Below are 24,923 nucleotides of genomic sequence, written 5' to 3' on the forward strand. Positions count from 1 at the left end.
TTAATCAGAACATCCATAGAGGTCTAGCTTCTCACATCAAGGGGTTAGCTTCTTAAATTCGATTCACCAAGAGCCAACAAATGTCTAGTAAGTAGCTATAAGCTAGGTGTACTTTAAGATGGGTTAGATGAGGTCAATGGTAGAGAGGCCAGTTGTTACATGTGAAACTGTGAAAAGGAGTCCAGGGGGCTTTCAGCATGGTGTCCATATATAGTATAAAGTTTAGGAAGCATGATGGCAAGTTCCTATAATCTCTACTCCCTAAAGGCTGAAGCTGGTGGATGGTTCTGAGCTGCTGTAGGGCAAAAACCGGTTGGGTGCTCCACTAATTCCAGCACCATTATGGCAGTCCTCTAGGAGCAAAGGAGGATACCAGGCTGTCTAAGGAGGGGGGAACCAGCCTAGCTTAGATATAGTAGGTTGAAACTTCCATGCCAATCTGCAGTAGGATTGTTTGGACCCTGGGAAGTGTCCGTGGCACTTGCAGCCTAGCCACCATGGGAAGATGACAGTTTCAGAAAAGAAAAAAGAGAAAGTCTGTGAAGCTTGAAAATAGGAATTATAGATACAGGCCTCAGCTTAAACAGAGACTATCTCTGAATGGGGTAAGTCTCATAACTATCTGAGCCTCGGTTACCTCATCCGTAAAATAGGAATCATAATACTTATGTTACAGTACCTGTTTCACAGTGTTGTGAGGAAGGAGCTATATAAATAAATATCTATATATAATATACAATATAAATATATAATATATGATCTAGAAATAGAAATATATATAAATCTTAAAGTCCAATAGAAATGTGAATTACTATTTTTTTGAACCTGTGATTTCATTAATAAATCAATCATCATACCCATTGTGATAACTCCCTCCACTAATATAGACCAACAGCTCTTTATATCGTCTTAGAGTCTAGTATTGTTGCTTGGGACATTAAGGCACTAAATAACTTGTCCTTGAGGTCACATATTACAGAGGGAGCACTGGAACTCAGATCTTATTGACTTAAAATCTAACCCTCTTTCTAGTATGCTGTAGAGCATTTTTGAGTTGTAATTATTATCTTTATTTGGACTAGATCTATGGTTTCAACGATAAAAAGATCTCTCAAGGATGATGCTCACTATTGTTGTGGTTATTTGCATATTTGCATACTGTGTTTGAATAATATTTATATCCATAGTTGGTCCAGTTTACTCCGGACCTATAGCTATGCTCATGTAAATTTCCCATTGGTACTCACCACCCCTAGGCTTTGCAATAATTTTTCATGATTTTCTCTTCAATCTTCCTTATCACTCTATCCACAATTACTGTTTCTGTTGTAAAACCCCAGAAGTATATGACAGATGGGTGGGAGAAAGATACATGGTGCCAGGGGAAGGACAAAGGAAGAAGGATTGGAAGACAGCCCTCCCCCCTCCCCACCCACCCTGCCCCCTTCTTTCCTGATGCCCCAGTAACCTCCTGCAGGTCATGGTGCAAAGGGGACAGCTCTGAAATCCAGAGCCATGGATGAGGCTTGGGCAGCAACATTTGTTGAAGTGGCTTTAAAGAGTTTGGTTCTGATGCCTTCGAAACAGAAATTGGTTTGGGGTTCAGTGCATGAAAGGAGACAGGGGATTTCTTGAGAGTTCATTCAGCTTTTATTTATGGGCCAGCTGCTTTGTGCCTTGACATTGGAGAGGAGGATGAACTCTCTGTTCTCTACCCCATTTCCTTTTCAGATAGCCCTCCCTTAAAATTGGATGACTAGGGAGAGAACCCGTGTTTCCTTGTTCCCCCATATCAGTATTATCATTAATAATTGGTCACATAGGCTTAGAACTGCCATGCAAACAAAAATCAGACTTATTCATAGTCATACAGCTAAAAAGGACTTCAGAGCTGGGGCTTCAGAGCCGGCTCTCAGTCTAGTATCATTAAAAATTGTTTTTTGATTTATTTTTTATTGTGAATTTAACAATCATCAACAAACATAAATATTTCAATATACAAAGAATAAATAAGTATTTTATATTAAACCATGTATTTTTATTATATATGGTTCGAACTTAAAATTTTTATATGCTATATTTAACAAGGTAGTAACAAAATTGTCCTGTTTATGTCCCCTTCTGGACTTCTTTTTGTTTTCTTCTGCATATTTTAAAAATGTTTTCTTTATGTTCTTTTTAAAAAAATTACTATAGCCACCTACTAACACCGTCCCACTCTCCCTTAATAGAAGCCCTCTCTTTTAACAAATTTTACTCTGGCAAAATAAATCAACACGTCACCATGCCATATGATGCTTGGTAAGTTATCCTTCCCTGCTAGACTTTAACTTCCTCATATGTCATATGGAGATCCAGCCCTCACCATCTTTCCTTTCACTCCCTAAGAAGACATAGAGATTATCCTATGAATGAGGAGGTGTTTGGTACAATGGAAAGGGTGTGGGAGTTATTTTTTGTTTGCTTTTAATGTTTTTTTCAATTAACAAGCTATTTTCTCTTCCCACCCTCTCCCTATTAAAAAAAAAAAAAAGAAAAAGAAAATAAAACCCTTATAACGAATATATGTTGTCAAGCAAAACATTTCCACATTGGCCCCATTCAAAGATATGTCTTTTTCTACATCTGGAGTCCATCATTTCTCTATCAAGAAGTGGGCAACATAGTCCTCTGGAATCATGATTAGTCAGTCATTGCCTTGATTAGAATTCTTAAGTCTTTCAGGGTTGTTTGTCTTTACAATAAGTTATATAGTAACTTATTCCCCGGTTCTATTCCCTTCACTTTGCCTCAGTTCTTACAAGTCTTCCCAGGTTTCTCTGAAACCATTGATCCAGTTTGTCATGTTTTATGGTACCATAATATTCCATCACATTCATGTCATAATTCCCCATTTGATTCCCCTTAATGTCCATTTCTTTGCCACTTCAAAAAGAGATGCTATAAATATTTTTTGTTCCTATGGAACCTTTTTCTTTGTAGTGATATTGGAGGGTCAAAGGGTATGCATATTTTCAGACTGCTTTGTAGACTGGCTGGACCAATTCATAGCTCCATCAACAGTAAGAATGCTAGATTTGGAGTCAAATCTCTTCCCAGGAGTTTACTACGTGACTCTGGGCCAAATCATTTAACCTCTGTGGGCCTCATTTTCCTTCTTTGTAAAATGAGAGGGTTGGACTAGACTTTCTCTGAGGTTCTGTTAAGTGATTCTTAGATGTCCAGGGCTATTTTTAGCACATCAGTCCCCTGAATTTACCATATGACCAGCCCTATACTAGGCTGGTGGGGGATTCAGAAGAAAATTGTGATCTAAATGAGGGCAAAAGGCACACATAAAACAGTTGGAAAATGACCCAAGGCAGGACCGTGTTGTAAAGACTTAAGTCTAGAACAAGGATGAACTTTTAAGTGTTCTAGGAGGCCAGAGAAATGAGAGATGAGTGAGGTTAGGAAAGCAAACCCTTATCTCAGTCTAACTTTACTTCCAACTGTGGGCCTTCACCTTCTCAGCTCCTATTCCCTGGTCCAGTGGCTATGATGGTGGCGATGAGAATAATTGAAGGCAGGATTTTATGTGAGAAAGAGCACTGATTTGGGAGTCAGAAGTTTCAGGGAAGAACCCTGATTCTGTTACTTACTTCCTATGTGACCTTGAACAAATCATTGAACCTTACTGGGCATTTATTTTTCATTTCTAAAATGAGAGGGCTTGACTAGATGAATGACCTTTGAGATTCCCTTTCAGTTCTAGCTTTCTGAGGGAGAGGTGGTTCTAGCACTGGATGAAATGCTGGTACCCTCCTTTCCATTGTTTTCCCAGGTAGGAGAACCTTCCTGAGACTGGCTTGTTATTTCCCCATGGGATACTCTTATAATAAAGAATATATCAGATCCAGCCTCGATGGGGATTAGGGATATCTGTCTAATATGTCTGTCTAATGATCTCCGGAGGAAGAACAACGCTTGCTTTTATTGGTATTTTGTGGGATTGCCCTGGCTTGTTCATAATTCGATTTTTAAGTATATATTAAGTTTAACAAGGTAGTAACAAAATCGCCCAGTTTGTTTGTGTCCCCTTCTGGACTTTTGTTTTCTTCTGTGTATTTTAAAATGTTTTCTTGGTGTTCTGTTTTCTGAGGGGGCTACCCTTATAGCTACTCATTCTTCTCTTCCCTAATACTGAGTTGGAGATGATTAAAAAAAAACTAGTCATTTCTCAAATATCTATGATAGTGAGGAGACTTAGCAAGAGATGCACAGTGAGTAAAAGTTTTTTTGGGGGGATATACAGGTATTTAGAGGTCTCCTCTAAAGAGAGGTCATTTTGAGAAGACAGCTATTTACCTCCCTGTGGGATTAATTTTAGGGTTCAGAGAAACCTGTACTAGGCAAGAAGAAGGGGGAGGGAAGAAGGGGACAGAGCAGTGAAGGAAAAGAGAATCTAGTCTGGCAGGGATGCCAAAATATACAAACATACCCAGGACAGACAAGAGAGACAAAAAAGATAAGAGACACAAGGGTTACAATGCGTAGTTACCAGGTAGAGCTTTGGAGGTTAAATGCTGATGTATTTCTGAAGGGACTGCATGACCAGAGAAGGAGCTTGGTGAGCCTGGAGGCAGAGTTTTCTTATCTCTACTTGAATTCAGTCTTTTGGAACAAATGGTCTGGGAACCTCACTGGCAGCTTGTACCTGTCTCCTTCCCTGTGTCTCTGTGTGCTCCCACTGGAGAAGAGTCAGATCCATTTTCCTGCTGCTCTTTGAGCTGGGAGTCAGGCTTGAAGGAAAGGGATGTGGGTGGCTAGGTCACACTTCCAGATTCCTGGATGGCTGCCCAGGTGGGCAATAGAGTTCATTGTGATCCAAGTCTGTGGGTACTCCATTAGCTCAGTGGATGAATGGACTGGGACCTCTGCGCCAAGGCTATAGGCAAGAGACAGCATCTTCTTCCTAGAGAGAGACTGGAGAATAGCTAAGCCTCTGGTTGTTCTGAATTGGGTTTTTCTGTTGGGCTATGTATGATAGAAACCAGTCTGGAAATAGTGCCAGGACAGCCCCAGGTAGATGCTTCTGTCCCCGTTGAGCCTGGTCAGGTTAGTCTGGGCCATTCCCTGCATATGGTCTCCCTCATGTCTGCTGGGGTCTGGTAGAGGGAGCCAGGGGTGGGGTTGGGGGTTGGGACTTTCAGGAAAGCTTTTGTCCCCAGCATCCAGGCAGCCCGGCTTGGAATAAACAGGAGAGATAGGATCACAGCTGAACCAGGAAGGGTGGCAGGGTGCGGCCTAGGAGAAGAATAGCAGGATATGGCAGAGAGGCCTGGTTCTGGGCACCCACGCCTCAGGGATATTGTTAGGGCACAACTTTCTGCTTGCCCAGTGCTCTCTCCCTGCTCTCTGGGACTTTGGAGAAGGAAATAAATTGCCCAGAGAATTAGTCCTTTCATTGATAAAAGGCCTTGTCTCTTTCCTACCTTTACCTGGTGCTTCTCTCTCTGGCCCCCAACCCTTCATAGTCCTAACTTCACTGCTAATTTTAGCGGTATAGCCTTGGACAAGTCACTTCCTCTCTTTTGTAAAAATAACAGTTCTAAAATTGGGAAGCTCTTAATCTGGGATCCATGGCACTTGGTATATAAATGTATGTGTGTGCATTATATATAATTATATTATAATAGATGTGTATATATTATGGATAACTGTGTTTCCATGTCTTTGGTATCCTTTGTAATCCTCTGTATTTTACCTTATGCATTTAAATTCATTCTTCTCTTGGAGGAGATGATCTCCAAGGAAGATTTCTTCCCTCTCCAAACTTCTAGGATTCTTAGCCTTAATGATCATTCTAATAGCACTAACTTGTGTGTACACACAGTAGCATTTTAAGAAGTGTACCCAGCACTTTCACGTGTAGTATCGCATCAACAACCCTGTGAATCAATTTGCCTAAGGTCAAATATCTTCTGTAATTATATACATTTAGGAAAGGGGAGTGTTTATGTCTATGGAGGTGACAAAGTTGGACTGGGGAATGAAAGCTCACTTCTTTCCTTTCCAGACAGGGCATTTGTGGGTAAGAAAATGAAGAGAGTAGTGACCTGCTGTGGGGAGAAGCCAGTCCGGGTGTCAAGGTGTAGAGATATACAATAGGGGAAGTGGGAAGAATTCTACCACCAGCTTGTTCAGTAGTTTCGAGGGACAATGGTGGCAAGCAACCCTCTGCTAAATGCTTTTCCCCAAGTTCCAAAGCCTGCTTCCTTTCCATGCTGGGCAGGGGATTGATCCAAGTGGAAGGCCTAGTCTCGAATCCTGTAGGTCCTTGGACACCAATCAGAATCCCAGGATGAAGATAGCTGATTATCTGTCCCACACAGGTGAATTGAGGCCACAAAAACAGTAAGGCAGCATAGTAAGTATGGTTTGATCAAAATGTGTCTGGTCTTTTGGGGAGGGAGCAGGTTGTGTCACTCGCTCCCTAAGGAGCTAAACTTCGGGGAGCTGCACAAGGAGGATTCAAGGGCTGGAAAAGGTGCTTTTAAGTTAAAGGTTAAAAAAAGGGGAGATTTGTCGTCCCTGGGGAAGGGAAGGCTGAAGGGATCAAGGGGATGACGGGGCCTTAAGCCTGTTCAGTGATGTCACACCGAAGATGTTTTCTACCTATCCTGAGGTCAGAATAAAAAGAAATAGGCGTGGTTTACAGCAGAAGGAATTTAGGTCATCCCTAGGAAAACTTAGACATGAGGAAGAAAGACATTGGCATATATGACTGAGTAGGGTCTGGGGCATGGGAGGAACAGAATTCTCCTTTCAAGGACTTTCTGGGATGGGGTTCATAGGTTCCCATGATGATACCGCCCCCTGGGGGGCACTGGAAAGATCCTTGGGGTGGTCATAGTTTGAAATGCTGCAAATTCCCCCCCCCCCCAAAAGAAAGATAAAGGATTAAAAAAAGTAGATGGGGGCGGTACTGAGTAACTTTTAATTTTGAAAAGGCGGCTATAGGGCCAAATAAATTTGGGAACCTCTGGTAGAAAAGAGACAACTCTGAAGACCTGAATAAAAATCCCACCTCTGACATTTATTAGCTTTGTGACCATAGGTCATTTCCCTCGGAGATTGTCTCTCATTTACATTGTGTATATGTGTGTTTGTATGTATGTAAGTATGTATGTGTATGTATATTTATATATATTTATACACATTTTAAAGTTCTTTAAAAAATTTTTAATTTATGGAATAAAGCAAGCATTTCCATAACACAGTATAAAAAAAAGATGATTGCACATGAAACTACAAATCTATTACATACAACTATTCCTTTTAGGCATATAATAGTTATCATGTAAATTTCTTTTTTTTCTCTTTCCCCCCACTTTTTTTCTTCCCTTCCTCCCCCCCATATATCTTGTATGTACCTATCATCTCTCCCATTAGGATGTAAACTTTTTGAGGACAGAAACTTGTGAGGATTTTCCTCTCTTTGTATGCTCAGAGCTTAACACAATGTCTGGCAAATAAATATTTAATAAGGTAAGGTATGTTAATAAGAATTTAGATGCCTATTATGTCCCAGGGAAAAAGCAGTCCCTGGCCTCAAGGAGCTCCTGGGTCTAATGGGGAAACTAACTTGCAAATGATTATGTACAAACAGGATATATTACAGGGTGGTTGTTGTCCTTGGTTAGAAGAGGGCCAAAATGACATCACCGTATTAGAGCCAAATGTTGGACTGTGGCTGATCAGACTAATACAAGCTCGGAGTCTACCATAGGTCGGGCACAAATAGTCTGTGGTACATTTGGGGTGGATTCTCAAAATTTGCACATCTTGCTTTTCTTTTGAGCTACTTCAATTCTGCTTTGCTCATAGAGCACAGTCCCTTCTCTGATGAGGGCATGCCATGCCATGCCACAGGTCCTGTGCCAGTGTCTCCTATGCAATCAATACATGGGACTCATTGATTATGTAATCAATGCAATCAATATACAGGATAAATTGGAAAACATCAGCAGAAGGAAGGCATTAGTGATCAGCAGAATGGGAACACTTCTGTAAAGGTAAAACTGTAGTTGAGACTTGAAGGAAGCCAGGGAAACCGAGAGGCAGAGACAAAGGAAAGAGTTCTAGGCATGGGAGCTTATTGATGAAGATGACAGCTATGACACTGATGATTTTTTACTTCTTGAGGTCCCAATTTCCTTAACTATCAAATTCAGGGACTGGACTAGATGGTCATTTAGTCAATCACTTAACAAGTATTTATTAATTACCTACCATATATGAGGCACTATTCTATGTGCTGGAGGTACAAAGTGAAAAATGAAACAGTCCCTGCCCTCAAGGAGTTTATATCCTATTGGGGGAGACTGTTCAGTGTGTGTTGATGTCATTTCAGTTGTGTCCAACTCTTGGTGACCTCATTTGGGGTTTTCGTGGCAGAGATACCAGGGTGGTTTGCCATTTCCTTCTCCAGCTCATTTTACAGATGAGGAAATGAGGCAAACAGGGCAAAGTGGCTTGCCTGAGGTCACATAACTATTAACGCATCTGAGGCCAAATTTGAACTCACAAACATGAGTCTTCCGTCCCCTGTGCCACCTGACTGCCCTACTTGGGGAGATGACCTGTACCTATATAAGTATACATAACATGCATGTCTAAGGCTTACAGATCAAAAAATATTATCCTGAAGCCATTTTGGAAGCAAGAGTTGAACTGGATAGACTCAAACGTCCCTTCCAGTTTTAAAAAGATGATTTATGATCTTATGACCTATTCCACCTGGATAAATGAAGGTGCCTTCTTTCAGAGAGAAGGTTTACAAGACTTCCCCATCCCATCTGCTTCCTCTACTCCAGGACCTTTTTGCCTTTTCTCCCATTAACTTTTACCCACTGGACCAGGGTGAAGCCTCTGAGTCTCAATTTGTTTAAAAGCAAAGAGCAGGGTCCTAAGACCTTGCTAGTGAACCAGGAGGTCTTGGCTGTGCAGACCTGAGCAGCCTCTGAATGCTGGAAGATGCAGGGAGATCTGTGATCTCATCCATTTGGCTACAGATCCCAGTTCATCCAGGCCTGCCCATCCTGTGGGATTTTCTTCTATGTCCTGCCCTCCCCCCACCCCTTTCCAGGTTTGCTACAGGGAATCAATAGATAGAGATCTTCTAGTCTGGAGATTTCTTTTTTTTTGCTTTTTGGAGGGCAGTTGGGGTTAAGTGACTTGTCCAAGGTCGTGCGGCTAGTAAGTATTGTGTCTGAGGCTGGATTTGAACTCAGGTCTTAATGACTCCAGGGCCTGTGCTCTATTCACTGTGCCATCTAGCCTCTCCAGTCTGGAGATTTCTAATGTGGAGTCCATGAACTTTCAGTAGATACAGATAGTTGGATGGATGGATGGACGGATGGATAGATGGATGGATGGATGAATGAATGGATAGATAGATATAACTATATTCCTGTATAACTGGTTTCCTTGGTCATCCTATGTATTTTATTTTATGCATGAAAAACATTATTCTGAGACGGGAGCTATAGGCTAGGCTTTACCAGATTGCCAAAGGCATCCATGGTACAAAAAAGGTTAAGGACCTTGCTTTAGTCCAGTATGTAGAGGTTCATACTTACATATACACACACACACACATATTTAGAGCAAGAGATCTGGAGATCATTACTCTAATCCCCTCATTTAACCAATGAGATGATAACAATGATAATAAAAAATAATAGGGAGGAAGGGGTAAGCATTTATGTGGCTCCAATTATACACCAGGCACGGTATTAAGTGCTTTTATAAATATCTTATTTGGTCCTCGCAATAACTCTGTGAGGTAGGTGTTATTATTATTAATTTTTTTGCCTTTTTTTTTGGAGGGCAATTGGCGTAAGGTGACTTGCCCAAAGTCACATGGCTAGTTTTAGTGTTAAGTGTTAGAGGCCGGATTTGAACTCAAGTCCTCCTGACTCCAGGGCTGGAACTCTATTCACTGCGCCACCTAGCCACCCTGACAGGCAGGTATTATTATTAACCTCATTTTAGGGATGAGGAAACTGAGGGAAAGGGGTAAATATTTCTATCATGCTTTAAAGTTTGCAAAGAACTTTAACGATAATTAAAATTTATTTATATAGCCCTTTAGGGCTTGCAAAGTGCTTTACATATATTATCTCATTTGTTCTTCACAATATCCTCGAGGGCTAAATGCTGTTATTATCAGTCCTATTTTAAAGATTAGGAAAACTGAGGCTGAGAAAGATTAAATGACTTGTCCAGGATCACACAACCACTGCCTTAGGTGCTGTGCCACCCAGCTGTCTATAATGGTTATGATGCAGCATACTGCCTCACATATAGGTTAGATGTGGGAGTTAGAAGGGAAGTGATTTAACTCCTAATGGCCCCCAGAAAACTCTTGTTATTGTTTAGTCTTTCCAGTCCTGTCTGACTTTCCAGGACCCTGTTTAGGATTTTCTTGTCAGAAATACTGGAGTGGTCTGTTATGCCCTTCTCTAGTTCATTTTATAGATGAGGAGCCTGAGGCAAACAAGATTAAGTGACTTGCCCAGGGTCACACAGCTAGTAAGTTTCTGAGGCTGGATTTGAATTCAGTTCTTCCTGACTCCAGGCTGGGAACTCTCTTTACTTCACCACCCAAGAATAATCCCAGAAAAGTATCATTGGTAGGAGTTTCCTCACTACAAGTTCCCTATACCAAGAAATCATGGGTATAATCCCAAACATAGTCAAGCCTATGTTGTTTTAAAGGTCCTTTGACTAAGAAGACCATGGTGGGTGCCAGGGAGCCTAGCATAGTGTACAGGAAAGCTAGAAAGCAATTTCTGACTCAGATCTGGGTTTGAGCCCTGCTCCTGATCCTTATTTGCTCTTTGACCCTAGGCAAGTTGCTTTACCTGCCCGTTGTGCCAGATTCCCCATCACTAAAATGGGAATAATAAATATCATAGCCTTAGCCTCCCAGGATGGTTGGGAGGAAAATGCTGTGTGTAAGGCTCAAAGGGCTGGATAAATGTGAGTTATTACTGACTCACCCAAGGTCACCCAGTGAACCAGTGGCAGAGCCAAGTCTGGATGCCAGGTTTTGCTATTTGCACTGTACCACACCATCAGCCCTTTGAAAGGGCCCTGGGCCAAGAGGACTTGGCTCCTGTCTCTCATTGTTCATGCAAGAGAGAGGACACAGTTTCTCAGCCCCAGGACTCCTTCCCTGGAGACTGAGTCCTAAGTGAGGGGGAGGAGAGGATCCATTTAGGTATATTTAGACCTCCACTCCTGATAATCAGAACTAGGCAGGACTAGAGACCCAGGGTGCCAGCCCCATGGTATAACATGGGCCCCTGTTCTCACTGTTCTATAGGAAAGAGTAGAGCAAGACAGCCCCATTCACAGCTGAGACAAGGAAGTCTCCAAGAGGGCAGTCATCATTTGCAGGCAGCAGGGCCCACAAGGGGACACTAAGGCAGAGAGAAGTTTTGTTCCTCCACATCACCTGCCCTGATCAAATAGCACTTCTGACTTGGATGACCTCAGATGGGCAATGCCAGGCAACTTCCCCTTTCTAATCTATCTATTATTCATCCTAAAAGTCACTGTGGAGGGTCTACATGGAGCAGGGATGGAGCTCTATGATACATGTTACAGAGAATGAAAATCTGAATAGATTTTCTGACCTGAAAGAGCTTCTGTTTGCCTCGGGGCACAGGGCCTATATACATAAAGAAAATAAATAGGTATCAAAGCTACCACATGAAAAGTGACACCTGGCCAACTCTGACACCCAAGGCTTAGAACCCACATCTCTTTGCTTCAGATCTAATTCTCTTTCCATTATCCCACATTGCCCTTCTCCTACACCCTGCTTCACAAAAGACCCTAAGGGGAGCTTGGGTAGGGCAGCCAGTAGCATATCACATCTTCCTTCTGGGTATCCAGGGTCCAAATTCTTATGTAAATGAAACTCACAGTAAAACCTTGTAATGTGAGGGTCAGCTAGATGGAATAGTAGATAGAGCCCTGCCCCTGGAATCCGGAGGACCTGAGTTCAAATGTGCCCTCACACACTTACTACCAAAGTGATTCCCCCTTCCCCCCCAAGTCACTTAACCCCTATTGGTTCCAAAAACAAAACAAAAAACTGTGTGATGTGATGGAAAGTATACCAGGCCAACTGAGAATTAAGACGGAGGTTCAATTCTTGACTTTGCACTGTCCTATAATTTCATACTGGAAAAGTTGCCTCTGTAGGGCTCGTCTACTTATCTATAAAAATGAACTGTTTGGACTAGATGACCTCTGAGGTCCTCCCTCTTCATTGTGATGTCCTTGGCTATCTGTTTACATGACCTTCTCTGCCCCCCTTTACCTCTCTAGATTGTAAGCTCCTTGAGGGCAGGGATGGTTTCTATCTTTGTATCCTCAGAATCTACCACACTGCCTTGCACATAGCATTTAATAAATGCTTGTTGGGTTGGACTGGCCCCGTTTACTTCTAGGATTCTAAAGTCCATGGGTCCCACCAAGTATTCTAGGACCTAAAAGGCATTCTAGAATGACAAGATGGTCAGTACTTTCCTAGGAAATTCAGGGCAACCCCTTGACAAACAAACACAGCTTTGAAAATCATAGAATAATACAGCATGTCAGAGCTAGAAGGACCTTAGGAATCAACGGATTTAACCCCATTTTCTTACTGAAGAGGAAGCCCAGGGACAGGAAGTGATTTGCCCAAGTCAGCTGGTGGCCGAATCAGGATTTGAACCCCAATGCTCTTTCCATTGCAGAACACATAAACAACTTCTCCACTGCGGAGACACTCAATGGTTTCTCAAGCACTAAGCCAGCGGTGGGGAACTTAAGGCTTCAAGGCCACATGTGACTTTCTAGGTCCTCAAGTATGGCTCTTTGAAGGGAATTGGCCTGGAGGCCTCAGGTTCCACTCCCCTGCACTAAGTCCTCACATGTAGAAGTGCTGTGGATTTTAGGGTTGAAGTTGGAAAGTAGTTGTGTGTGTGTGTGTGTGTGTGTGTGTGTGTGTGTGTGTGTGTCTGTCTGTCTGTCTGTCTGTGAGGGGTCCTCATCACCTCTTAATTGGACCTGCTGGGTCCCACATGACAGAAGAAAAGGGAAGAGGCTTCTGGCTGGGAGGGGGGTAGGAAACAGAGCCAGAGACTGGCCAGGGATGGGGTAAGGGGTAACCAGAGCTGGGGAAAAACTGAGGCATTGCCCCCGAGAAAGGAGGAAACCCAATCACCCAGAGAGCCCCAGTGGTGGGTTTGGAGGAGGGCCGGGACTGGAGATAAAAAGCCCCAGGCTCGGATCAGAAACACACAGGCCCTCATTGTTCTCCTGTCACACTTCCCCTGGCTTTATTGCTTTTGTCCAACACCCTATTGTCTGATTTCCTTTTGTCCCCCATTCAGTGCCCGCTGCCTTTTCATTTCCCAGCCAGCCCGGTTGTTTTCGTTTCTTTTGTCTGAAGTTCCTGAGAGGAAGGTTTTATTTTCAGCGGTTTGATTAATTCACAGCTTGAGCCTGGGGTTTGTTTGTTATGTAATTACTGCCCTGAGCTTCAGGAGTACACCCCTTCCCCGGCCTCCCCCTACCCCCTCCACTCCCCACCCTTCCCCACCCCCAGCCTTGCAGTCCTCCCCCCCACCCCCAGGGGCCTGGCTGGCTGGCTGGCTCATGGGGGCGGGGGCTCCCCTCCTGCCGGATGGGCTGAGGCCTCACAGCTTCCTGGAGTCACTCAGGGTCCCTGGGGTTGGGGGGAGAGGAAAAAAAGAGTTGGGGGGGTGTTTCTGGGTTCCATTCACTGTTGCTGGTTCTGGGGGAAGGGGTTGAATGGTCCACCTGAGTGAGCATGGGCCTCTCTCTGGTCCCTTGGCCTTCCCAAACCCTTCCTGTCATACCTTCCCCTTTTGTCTATTCTGGGATGGAGTGTGGGTGAGCAGAGCAATCAGGTCTAGGTCAGTCAGTCAATAAACATTTATTAAACACCTACTAGGTTCCAGGTACTGTGATAAGCCCTGGAAATAGAAAGAAAGACTTTGGCCCTGCCCTAGAAGAACTCACGATCCAATCCGGGAGACGGCAAACAAACAAATATGTATAAACAAGCTATATACAGAACAAACAGGAAAAATCCACAGAAGCAAGTTAGTAGAATGAAGAGGGATTTGGAAAAACTTCCTATATAACATGAGATTTTAGCTGGGACTTGAAGCCAGGAAAGCCAGGAAGTGGAGATAGGAGGGAGAGAATTCCAGGCACAGGGGATGCCCGTGAAAAGACAGTCTTGGGTGATGAGAGTGTCATTTTGAGGAACAGAAAGAATGTTGGCGTCACTAAATAGAAGCTTTCTTAGGGGGCTGTTAGATGTAAAGAGACTGAGAAGGTGTAGGGTGGAACAGGGGCCTACGTTATGAAGGGCTTCGAATGCCAAACAAATCACATTTCATCTGCTACTGTGGCCCCCCAACTAACTAGATTGGGAGAGCTGTAGAGGTGACATAAGGCAGTGGAAATATTTGACTTACAGTAGCATCTTTGAACCCAATCCCAGGGAAAGTATATATAACATTACCATAGATGATCTTTACATAGTGTTTCAAAGCTTTGAACTTTCCATAGTATTTAAATATGTGATCACAATAACCCCCATGAGGTAGGTATTTATATGAGTATTATCCCCATTTTATGAGTGAGGAAACTGAAATACAGAGAGGTTAGGTGATCTGCCCAAGGTCACAGAGCTAATAAGAGACAGGATTATATGAACTAAGGTACTCTACCTACCACAGAAGCTACCCCAGTAGGGTCATTCATTGTTCAAGCTAATGGCAGAGAAATGTTACCTAGGGAAAAGGGGGTCATGGTATTATTGGAGTGAGAGGAATCATAGAGATCATCTAACCCAGGGGTTCCCAGACTATTGGGTCTCAGGAACCCTTATTCTCAAAGATCACTGATGATCAGGTGGTTCCGTGGTCCTGGAGATAGGAGGACCAGAGTTCAAATAACACCCCAGATCCTTGTTAGCTGTGTGACCCTGGTAAGTCACTTTACCCAGATTGCCTCTAAGGAAAAAAAAAAAGTGAGTGAGGATTTCCTAAAAAGATCTTTTGTTTTTGTGAGTTTTTGCTGTCACTGTTGTTCGGCTGTCACAGCTGTGTCTGACTCCTCCTGACCCCATTTGAGATTTTCTTAGCAGAGATACTGGAAGTGGTTTGCCATTTCCGTCTAAAGCTCATTTTCAGATGAGGAAACCGAGGCAAGAAAAATTAGGTGACTTGCCTGGGGTCACGCAGTTAGTCATTGTCTCAGGGCAGATTTGAACTCAGGAAGATGAATCTTTCTGATTTCAGGCCCAGTGTTCTATCCACTGCACCACCTAGCTGCCCCTATGTTAATTAATATTTGCTGTATTTTAAAAAATATTTACTGTATTTGAAATGAAAACTGATAATGTTTTAAATTATTAATTCATTTGAAACTAATAGACCTAATACACCTAATAACATTTTAATAAAATAAATACATTTTCCAAAACAAAAAAGAATTAGTTAAAAGGATGGTATTGTTTTACATGTCTTCTCAAATCGCTTTTAATGTCTGGCTTACTAGAAGAGAGTTGGATTCTCTAAATGCTTCTATATTCAATCTGTTGCAATATATTGTTTTGATTTGAGTATAGGAAGAAAATCCAACAGCACACAGAGGGATGGTTGGAAAAGGGAAAGCACTTAATAGGCAAATAATGTCTCAGTATTATTATAAAAATAGTTTTGACTTCCAGGACCCCCTGAAAGCATCTTGAGGACACCAAAACACTTTTTACACTAGAAGCCATTCTCCTCATTTTAGATAGGGGGAAACGGAAACCTTACACAACACGGGTAGGGAGATATCATGATGTTGGATAAAAAGCCCCAGATTTCCAGTTCATTTTCTTCTGTTACTCATCTGTGTGACCTCGGACAAGTCATTGGACTTTGTCTCATGAGTTTCCTCATGTGTAAAACGAGGATAGTTTATTAGATGGTCCTGTCTACCTTTGACATTCTTTTTCCTAATTAAGAGAAAAGGGGATAAGCATTTACAAAATGCCTACTATGTGCCAGGAACTTTGCTAAGAGCTTTACAATTATAATTCAAACCTAGATTTTTTTTTTGTCTATAAAACTAGTGTTCTTTTTAATAAACCAAACCAAAGCATTGAGTTGATAAGGAGTCATAAGCTAAGACTGTCCTCAGTTTTCATAAACTAATTTATCCAGAAAGAGAAATACCAACTAGGAGGTGCTGGGTGTTAGAAGTGTTAGATCGGAGTCAGAAAGACTTGAGTTCAAATCCAACCTCAGACTCTTGTGTGACCTTGGACAAATCACTTAACCTCTGTTGGCCTCCGTTTCCTCATCTGTAAAATGGGGATAATGATAGCAGCTACCTCCCAGGGCTGTTGTGAGGATCAAATGAGATGATAATTGTAAAGGGCTTAGTGTAGGCCCGGGCACAGTAGGTGCTGTATAAATGTTAACTCTCATTGTTACTGTTGTTGTTATTATCATTATTATTGCCTCACTGGGTTGTTGTAAGGGTTAAATGAAATAATATTTGTAAAGCACTTAGAACAATGCCTGGCACATAGTAGGTGCTCTCTCCCTCTCCCCACCTCCCTTTCTTTCTCTCTCTCTCCCTCCCCCTCTCTCTCCTCTCTCCTTCCCTCTCTCTCTCTACCCTTTCTCCTCTCTTTCCCCTTCTCTCTCCCTCTCTGTCTCTCTCTCCACCCTTTCTCCTCTCTTTCCCCTTCTCTCTCCCTCTCCTTTCTGTCTCTCTGTCTCTCTCCCTCTCTTCCCACTCTCTATCTCCCCCTCTCTGTCTCTCCACTCTCTCTTCTCTCTTTCCCCTTCTTTCTCTCTCCCTCTCTTTGTCTCTACCTCTCTCTCTACCCTCCTCTCTTTCCCCTTCTCTCTCTCTCCCTTTCCTTCTCTCTGTCTCTCTGTCTGTCTGTCTCTGTCTGTCTGTCTGTCTGTCTCTCTCTCTCTGTACTTCTTTTAACTCTTCTCTTCCCCCTCCCCGGAAGTCCCTATATTGAACAGATTGTATGTAGGCAGCTGCCCTTATCTTTTTGTATTGAATACAGAATTTAGACTTCTGACACTAGATGCCCATGTATGGTATATTAGAAGTTGGGGAAATTGGTTGTGATATTGGGCTTCTAACTTTAGGTGAGTCTCATTCTGATTTTTTCCTTTCTTTGGCAGGATGTCAATGAGGAGCCCCATCTCTCCCCAGCTGGCACTAGATGGCATTGGGACCATGGTGAACTGCACTGTCAAGGCAGAAGAAAAGAAGGAAATATGCCAGGAGGCCCCACCCGGCCAGCAGGTGCCAGCCCCTGCTGCAGAGCCCTTGACCGGGGACCCAGCCCGGGCCCCCCAGGATGGAGCAGACTCAAGCGGCCCACCCCAGGTGACTCAGTTACCCTTAGATTGTCCCAGTCTCAGTTTCCCTTTTTCTGTCTTTAGAGCTTCACGCTTGACCGGAATCACAGGCCAGGACAGTGGCACTTACCTGCTTGGCAAAACATCTCATCCTTTAGATGGGGATGGCTATCTTTCGGTGGTGGGACTTGGGTTCATAGCTAGAAAGGAACATTAGAGACCCAGCCCCGTCATTTCACATGTTAGAGAACTGGAGCCCAGGTAAGTTACTCCAGGCCACACAGGAAGTTGCAGAGCTGAGGCTTGAACTCAGATCCTTTGAATGTATATCCAGTGCTTCTGCATCACAACTCCACTTCCTCCTCCTGGGTTTGGTCTTGGCCCAGAGTTCAGGCCACTTGACTTTACCATACAAAATGAGGAAAAATTATTCTATAAAATGGGTATAATACTTAAAGTTTTTATTTCACAGGCTTCCTGTGGAGAAAGAGGGGTAAACCTTGAAGTACTTTATAAATGTGAATTGCTGTTACTGCATTTTATGGTCCTGTCCCTGTTAGGGATGTGGCATTCATTCATTCAGAGCATACTTGCTATGTCCAGCACTGGAAGAGAATAGGAAATATAACACTTCCTAGCATGTGGTCACTGCTTCGTGATGCCTTAGAACAGCTAGAGGGACCTCAGGCCAGATGGTCTGACCTCCACATTTTACAGGTGAAGGCACAGAGAGATGAAGAGACCCAAAGTCACAAAGATAGTAATTTGAACCCAGGCCCTCTGACTCCAGAGCCAACAATCTTTCCACTGTATCATGCTGCTTCTGTTCATACGTTATAGCCTGATTGGAGAAGCAAGGCAGGTGCATGTGAATATCTAACAAGCTGTGTAGTAATGAAGCTACTTTTCCATGTGATTCTTGGAATTCAGTCTTATTACACACCCAAGAGTTAAATAACCATACAAGACAACAATACAATTTCTTTCTCCGTGAAATGAGGGGGATGGACTAGAAACTCTAAGGTTCCTTCCAGCTCTAAAATATTCTATGATTCTATTCAAAAGATGTCACAAGGCTTATAATTAAAGAGCCAGATGAAGGGAACAGACAATGACTCTTGTGAGAGGTGGGAGGAGGGAGAAGACCCTTCCAGGCTGGTGTGGTCAGAGGAGGCTTCATGGGAGAAGGGAGGATTTAAGGAGGGCTCAGAAGACTGTACTGGACTCAGATAATCATCAAGAAGAAGGTGGGGAAGGGGGGCTGTTTCTAAGGGGAGAACAGTGAGAATCAACGTATGGCACATGGAAGGGGATGGTAAAGAGACTGGCCTGGCTTGATTGAAAGGGTGTATGTAGTGGACAGCGCCTTTAGGCTATGGATATTGATTGTTATAATCTCAGCCCTGTGAGGAGGGATAGTCAGAGGCCTTTACCTGCCAACACCAACGTCTCCTAAATTTCCCAGGAGTTTGTGTGGTATGGTGGAAAGAATGCTGGTTCTGGAGACAGGACTTGGATTCAAATTTTGCCTCTGATGTTTATTCTCTCTGTGACCTTGAACAAATCACTTAATTTTCCTGGGCCTTAGTTTCTTCCTTTTTAAAATGGAAGTGTTAACCTGGGTGACCTCTAATTCTAGACCTAAGATTCTTTGTAAGAGATAGAGGGTTAGTGATATGGCACAATTTCTTGATAAGCCAGAATCACTGACCCAGTCTTTCTGAGAGTGTATCCTTTGTTAAATACTAGGAAAACACAGCTGAAAACTGAAAACCTTGTTCTTTCCTCTGACTGTATTTCTTTATCTTTTGTTTTATTGTCAATTATTTTAAGTAGAACCCACCTGACTGAGAAGAAACTGTTGGTGTGTCTCCCTGCGATTGCTTATGACCTGAACAAAGTGTCTGACTTTAACTAAAATGTAGAGTGGAGGTTGTTTCTTACATGTTAGGGAGCTTGGAAATCCCATGTAAGAATGGCATATGTGGTGGCTGTTATAGCTCAATTTATCTAAAGCTCAGCCTCATTTCTTCTACTTTTCCCGAAAAGCCTTTGCTGAAGGCTTGTCTTCCCTCTGAGTGTCTGTCTATGTCTGTGTGACAACTGGCCACATGATGACAACTTGGGATGGATTATGTTATAGGACTGTGGGTCCCCAAAGAGCGATGGGCCACCAGAACCTAGGAGATCAGGGCCTGAGCCAGCCACTGGGAGCCAAGAAAAGCTGGATTTCAATCGGAATTTGAAAGAAGGTAAGGTCCCCATCAAGGGGAGAAGTGGGTTTCCAAGGGTTCCCAGGAATAGTGATGGGAGCTGTTGGGAAAGGTCATTTCTCATCTCTTGGCATCTTTCAGTTATGCCCACCATTGAGAAACTTCTGTCCAGTGACTGGAGAGAGAGGCTTCTAGGAAGAAGCACTGTGGAAACCAAAGACGTCAAAGGTGAGGAGCCTGTACCCTGGTGGAGAGTGGTGGGTATAGAGGTGGTTTATGTGGACATGGGGCTGAATGTCTGTGCCATTTTCCTGAGCTGGTGGGCCAAGGGAATGGGAGCCGTGACAGCGGAAGGACCTAAAGATTCTGACCCAGCAACCGAACCAGAGGAATGGTGAGACCTGGGGGGATGCCCAGAGTCATTCAGATATTTATAAAGTGCCTACTATGTGCCAGCACCAGGTTTACAAAGAAAGAGAGAAGATAGTCTCTGTTTTCAAGGAGCTCAGTTATGCCTACCATTCTAATGGGGAGGCACTATGCACACAACTCATACAAGTTATGTAAGGGATAAATTAGAAGTAATCCGCAGGGGATTTATTCTGTGAAGTCTGGATTCAGTCAAAGGGCTGCACTTGAGGACCTAGAGGGCCACATGTGGCCTTGAGGCTGCAGGTTCCCCACCGCTGGCCCAGAAGGCACTAGAATAAAAGGGGATTGGGAAAGATTTTCTGTAGAAGGTGGGATTTTAGCTGTGACTTGAAGAAAGTCAGGAAGCTAGGAGCTGGAAATGAAGAGGAAGAACATTCTAGGCATGGGGATTGGAGCAGGGATTACCAGTGGAAATGCAGAGCAGTCAGCAGGCTATTGCAGTAGTCCAGGCACAAGGTGATAAGGATTGTCGCAGTAGTATCAGAGAAGAGAAGAGGTCATATGCAAGAGATGTTACAGAGGTCTTGGCAATAGTTTGGATATGGGGAAGGGGAAGAGGGGAGAGAGAACGAGGACTTGAGGATGACAGTTTGCTTGTGTGGGTGAATGGGAGGGTGGTGGTAACAGGGAAATTCAGAACCGGAGAAGATTTTGGGGAAAAGATGAGTTCAGTTTTGAACAGGTTAACATCTAGTCCAAGATGTCCAATCTGCAGTTGGAGATATGAGACTGAATATCAGTAGACGTGCTATGGCTAATATAGAAATTTGTTTTGTATAATTTCACATGTATAATTGATATTATATTGCTTGCCTTCTCAGTGGGTGGGGAGGGAGAGAATTTGGAACTCCAGATTTAAGAAGAAAAGAATGTTAAATGTAAATAAATAATAAAATTTTAAAGATGAACACAAACACACACCAAAGAATGTGAGCAGAGAGGTCAGGATTGGAAAGGTAGGTCTGAGAATCATCAGCAGAGAGATGAGAATTGAATTCATGGGAGATGATGAAGTGAAATTTAGAGGGAGAAGAGAAGAGGGCTCAGGCCAGAGCCTTGTAGGATCATGACCTGGATGAAAAGCTGGTAAAGGAAACTGAGGAATGGTCAGATACGTTAGAGGAGAATCAGGAGAGAGCAATGTCACAGAAACCTAGAGAAAAGATGTATCAAGAAGATCAGAGCGTTAAAGACTTCATGAAGGTCAAGAGATATGAAGACAGAGAAGGCCATTATGTTTGGTGATTAAAGAAATCTTTTGTAAGTTGGGAGAAAGCAATTTCAGTTGAATGAAGAGGTTGGAAAACAGACTGTGGATAGTTAAGAAGATAGTGAGAAGAAAGAAATTGGAGGCACCTATTGTTGAGGGAATTCTCAAGGAGTTTAGCCACAAAAGGGTGGAGAGATATGGGACAATAGTGGGGGTGGATGGATCCAGTGAGTGTCTTTTGAGGAAGGTGGAGACATGTGTAGACAGTAGGGAAAGAATAAAGTGGACAGTGAAAGAATAAAGATAAGTAAGAGAGTGGGGATGGTAAAGGAGAAGCAATGAGAGCCAACTTCATCTAGGTCCCTACCTGGATTCTGATGCCTGGGTCAGGATGACATTCTGATGATGAGTCCTTTAATAAGACTAGCCTGACTAGTCTGTGTCATTGCAAGTACACTATTTACAGCAGTCTTTATCACAAGCTGTGACCCCTTCGTGTACCTATGGCCTTATAGCTCTGTATTATCCTGGTAGAAAACTTGCATCAGGGAAAGAAGCAGTGGATTTTGTGTCGGAGAAAACTGAGTTCAAATCCTGGCCTCTACCACCCATTACCTTGCACCTTGTACAAGCCATGTAACCTCTCTGGGCCTCAGTTTCCTCATCTATAAAATAAGGAGTCACACTAGGCAACCCCTATATGGTTCCTTCCAACTCTGGATCAATGATCCCACTGATTTGGGCTCTTTATTCCTTAGCACAGTGCCTGGCACATAGTAGGTGCTTAATAAATGCATATTGACTTTGAGGTCAGAAGAACTGAGTTATAGTCCATGTTAGGTCACCCACTTGCTATGTGACTTTGCCTTTTCTTGCTTCACTTGCCTCTAATTTGATTCAATTCAGTCCAGACTTATTAAGTAGTTACTATTTGCAAAACACTTTACTGTGTACCAAGGATGCAAAGTTAGATATAACATGGGATCATAGATTTAGAGATGGAACCTGACCTCCAGGGTCATCTGTGCTAATGCATTTATTTTACAGATGAAAAAAATCAAGGCTCAGAGAAATTAAGTGACTTATCCAAGGTCACACAGTTAAATGGAAGAGCAGAATTGGAATTCAGGTTTTTTTCATTTACATTATTTTATTTCACTTTATTTATTTATTTATTTTGGAGCTCAGGTTTTTTAACTCCAAATCTAGCACTCTTTTCCCAGTTTCCTTTTTTTCTTTTTGGAGGGGGGAGGATAGGGCAATTGGTGTTGTGACTTGCCCAAAGTCACATGGCTAGTTTTTGTGTGTATGTGTCAAGTGTCTGAGGCCAGGTCTGAACCCAGGTCCTCCTGACTCCAGGGCAGGAGCTCTACTCACTGCGCCACCTAGCTGCCCCTTCCCAATTTCTTAAACTCTGGTTTCAAGGACTTTATACTCTAAAAGGAGGAAGATACGTACACAATTTGTATATTATATGGGAAAGTGAAATAGAACAGAGTCCAGGTCCAGTGTGCTCCTGACCCTTTTCAATAGCCCTTTGGCTATTGGGACCACTAGTGAATGAAGTTGGGGTCCTAGCTCATAGCCCTATCTATTTGCACCCTTCTCCTATTTGCACTGCCTTCCTTGCAGTATTGTATTCCATCATCGTGCTCTGACTATACACATCCTAGGAATGAGACCTGGAGAAGTTGGTCTAGGTCAGGGATGCCATATTAGGCATTAGGATCTCAAAGGTTGGCTTTGAGAAGGACCATACTGTCTATCCAGTTCTGACTTAGCATCTGTCTGACAGGTCTATGGGGAATTATGGGAGACCTTTCTTGTTTGAGCAGGGACCCAGGAAAGCCTGGCCGAAAAGGAACTTCAACTCCTGGTCATGATCCATCAGCTGTCTACTCTTCGGGACCAGCTCCTGACAGCTCACTCAGAGCAGAAGAATATGGCTGCCATGTTATTTGAGAAGCAGCAGCAACAGATGGAGCTGGCCAGGCAGCAGCAAGAGCAGGTGAGCCCTGCCCCTTCCTCTTCTTATTGACTTGTGGGAATCTGGCTAGATTTTTGTGTGTATGTGTCTAGATGGGATGTCCTGAGGGGGAAGAGGGAGAAGCTTGAAGATGAGACCCAGACAACCCTAAGCACCAAGGACTTGGTGTAGATAATGGGGGGAGGTAATTTTAACATTCTAGATTTTATGTGTTTTGTGGGACAATGATTGAGGGAAGTATGTATGTTTATCAGGGAGGGGATGTCCACTCTTTTAAACATAACTGTAAAAACCAGGGACCTCCAGCCAGACTAAAATGAATTTGAATGGGCCATGGGCAGTGGGAGTTCAGAGTAAGTAGGGAAGATAGTAAGAGATCTCCTATTACTCTTGAGTTCATGTAGATACATGACTACATAATTAGGTACTGAAAGAACTAACACATTAGATTGCTGATTTTGGAGAAAAGGAAAAGTACTGAAAGAACAGTATGGCAAATAAAAAAAAAAGTATGGCAAATAACCTGATGAGGGAGAGAGGGGGGAGGGAAGGAGAGAGAATAGAATGGAATAGAATAGAATAGACTAGAACAGATCCGTGATCTTGACTTTGCTTCCTGGAAAAATTCAAAAGCTACTATTTAAAAAGACAGTTATTGAATATCTAGACTAGAAAATAGTGATCACAAAAAGCCTTCATCAAAATCAGATCATGCCAGGCCAACTTAATTTCCTTTTTTGATAGGCTTTCTAGAAAACATCATTCATAGATTTAGGTTTTATTTTTAAGTTGTATTTAATTTTTTTCAATCAGCAAAACTCCACTGTTACATACACACATGTATTCTGCTCTGAGTCCTTCATCTCTCTATTGGGAGGTGAGCATGTCTCATTATTAGTCACTAGAATTGTGATTAAAGTTCCTAAGTCTTACAAAATTGTTTGTGTTTGCATTATTGCTGTTATTGTATAAATTGTTCTGGTTCTGTTCACTTCACTCTGTATCAGTTCATATCAGTCTTCCCAAGTTTCTCTAAAACCATTCCTTTCAGAATTTCTTATGGCACGATAGTATTCCTTCACATTTATATATTAAAACTTGTTCAGTCATTCCCCAAATGATAGGTACTTACTACTCCTTCAGATTCCCTTTCTTTGCCACTTCAAAAAGAGCTATAAATATTTTTGTACATCTTTTAGTTAAAGTTCGTTTTGTTTAGAATTAATCTCTCTTAATCTACCTTCCCTCCAATTCCCCCTTCTCTCCTCCCTATCCCAGTGTATTCCTCTTCTCCTCATTTTCCATTCTTCTAACATCATCAAGACCTAACAGAACTAATTCCAAGCTTTCTGTCTAATTAAACTCAGTCTGTAACCCCTGATGATCATTGGGTTCAGAAGGAACAAATATATTATCTCTGCATATGTGAATTTAAGTGGTTTATTCTTGTTGAGTCCCACATGATTGTTCACTCCTGTTTACCTTTGTATATTTTTCTTCACTCCTGTAATTGAACTAAAACATTTCTTCTAGCTCTCTGGTATTTTCTTTCTTTCTTTCTTTCTTTCTTTCTTTCTTTCTTTCTTTCTTTCTTTCTTTCTTTCTTTCTTTCTTTCTTTCTT

General features: G+C 42.6%; 1 protein-coding gene across 2 annotated transcripts in view; it reads left to right on the plus strand.

Moving 5' to 3' along the window:
• The window catches only part of SOX13 (SRY-box transcription factor 13), an 80,228-nt gene that overhangs the window by 35,277 nt on the left and 20,028 nt on the right, over window positions 1-24,923 (plus strand). For both annotated transcript variants that reach the window (XM_069074643.1, XM_069074644.1), the window contains exons 2-5: window positions 17,280-17,487; window positions 19,603-19,711; window positions 19,814-19,900; window positions 23,150-23,322. In XM_069074643.1, the coding sequence (XP_068930744.1) occupies window positions 17,281-17,487; window positions 19,603-19,711; window positions 19,814-19,900; window positions 23,150-23,322 (576 nt within the window). In that variant the 5' untranslated portion in view covers window position 17,280. The remainder of the gene's footprint in view (window positions 1-17,279; window positions 17,488-19,602; window positions 19,712-19,813; window positions 19,901-23,149; window positions 23,323-24,923) is intronic.

Source organism: Petaurus breviceps, unplaced genomic scaffold (genome assembly GCF_028583685.1).
Source record: "Petaurus breviceps papuanus isolate PSGF00001 unplaced genomic scaffold, PetGlider_PUasm1.0 90895, whole genome shotgun sequence".
In the NCBI taxonomy this organism is placed as follows: Eukaryota; Metazoa; Chordata; class Mammalia; order Diprotodontia; family Petauridae; genus Petaurus; species Petaurus breviceps.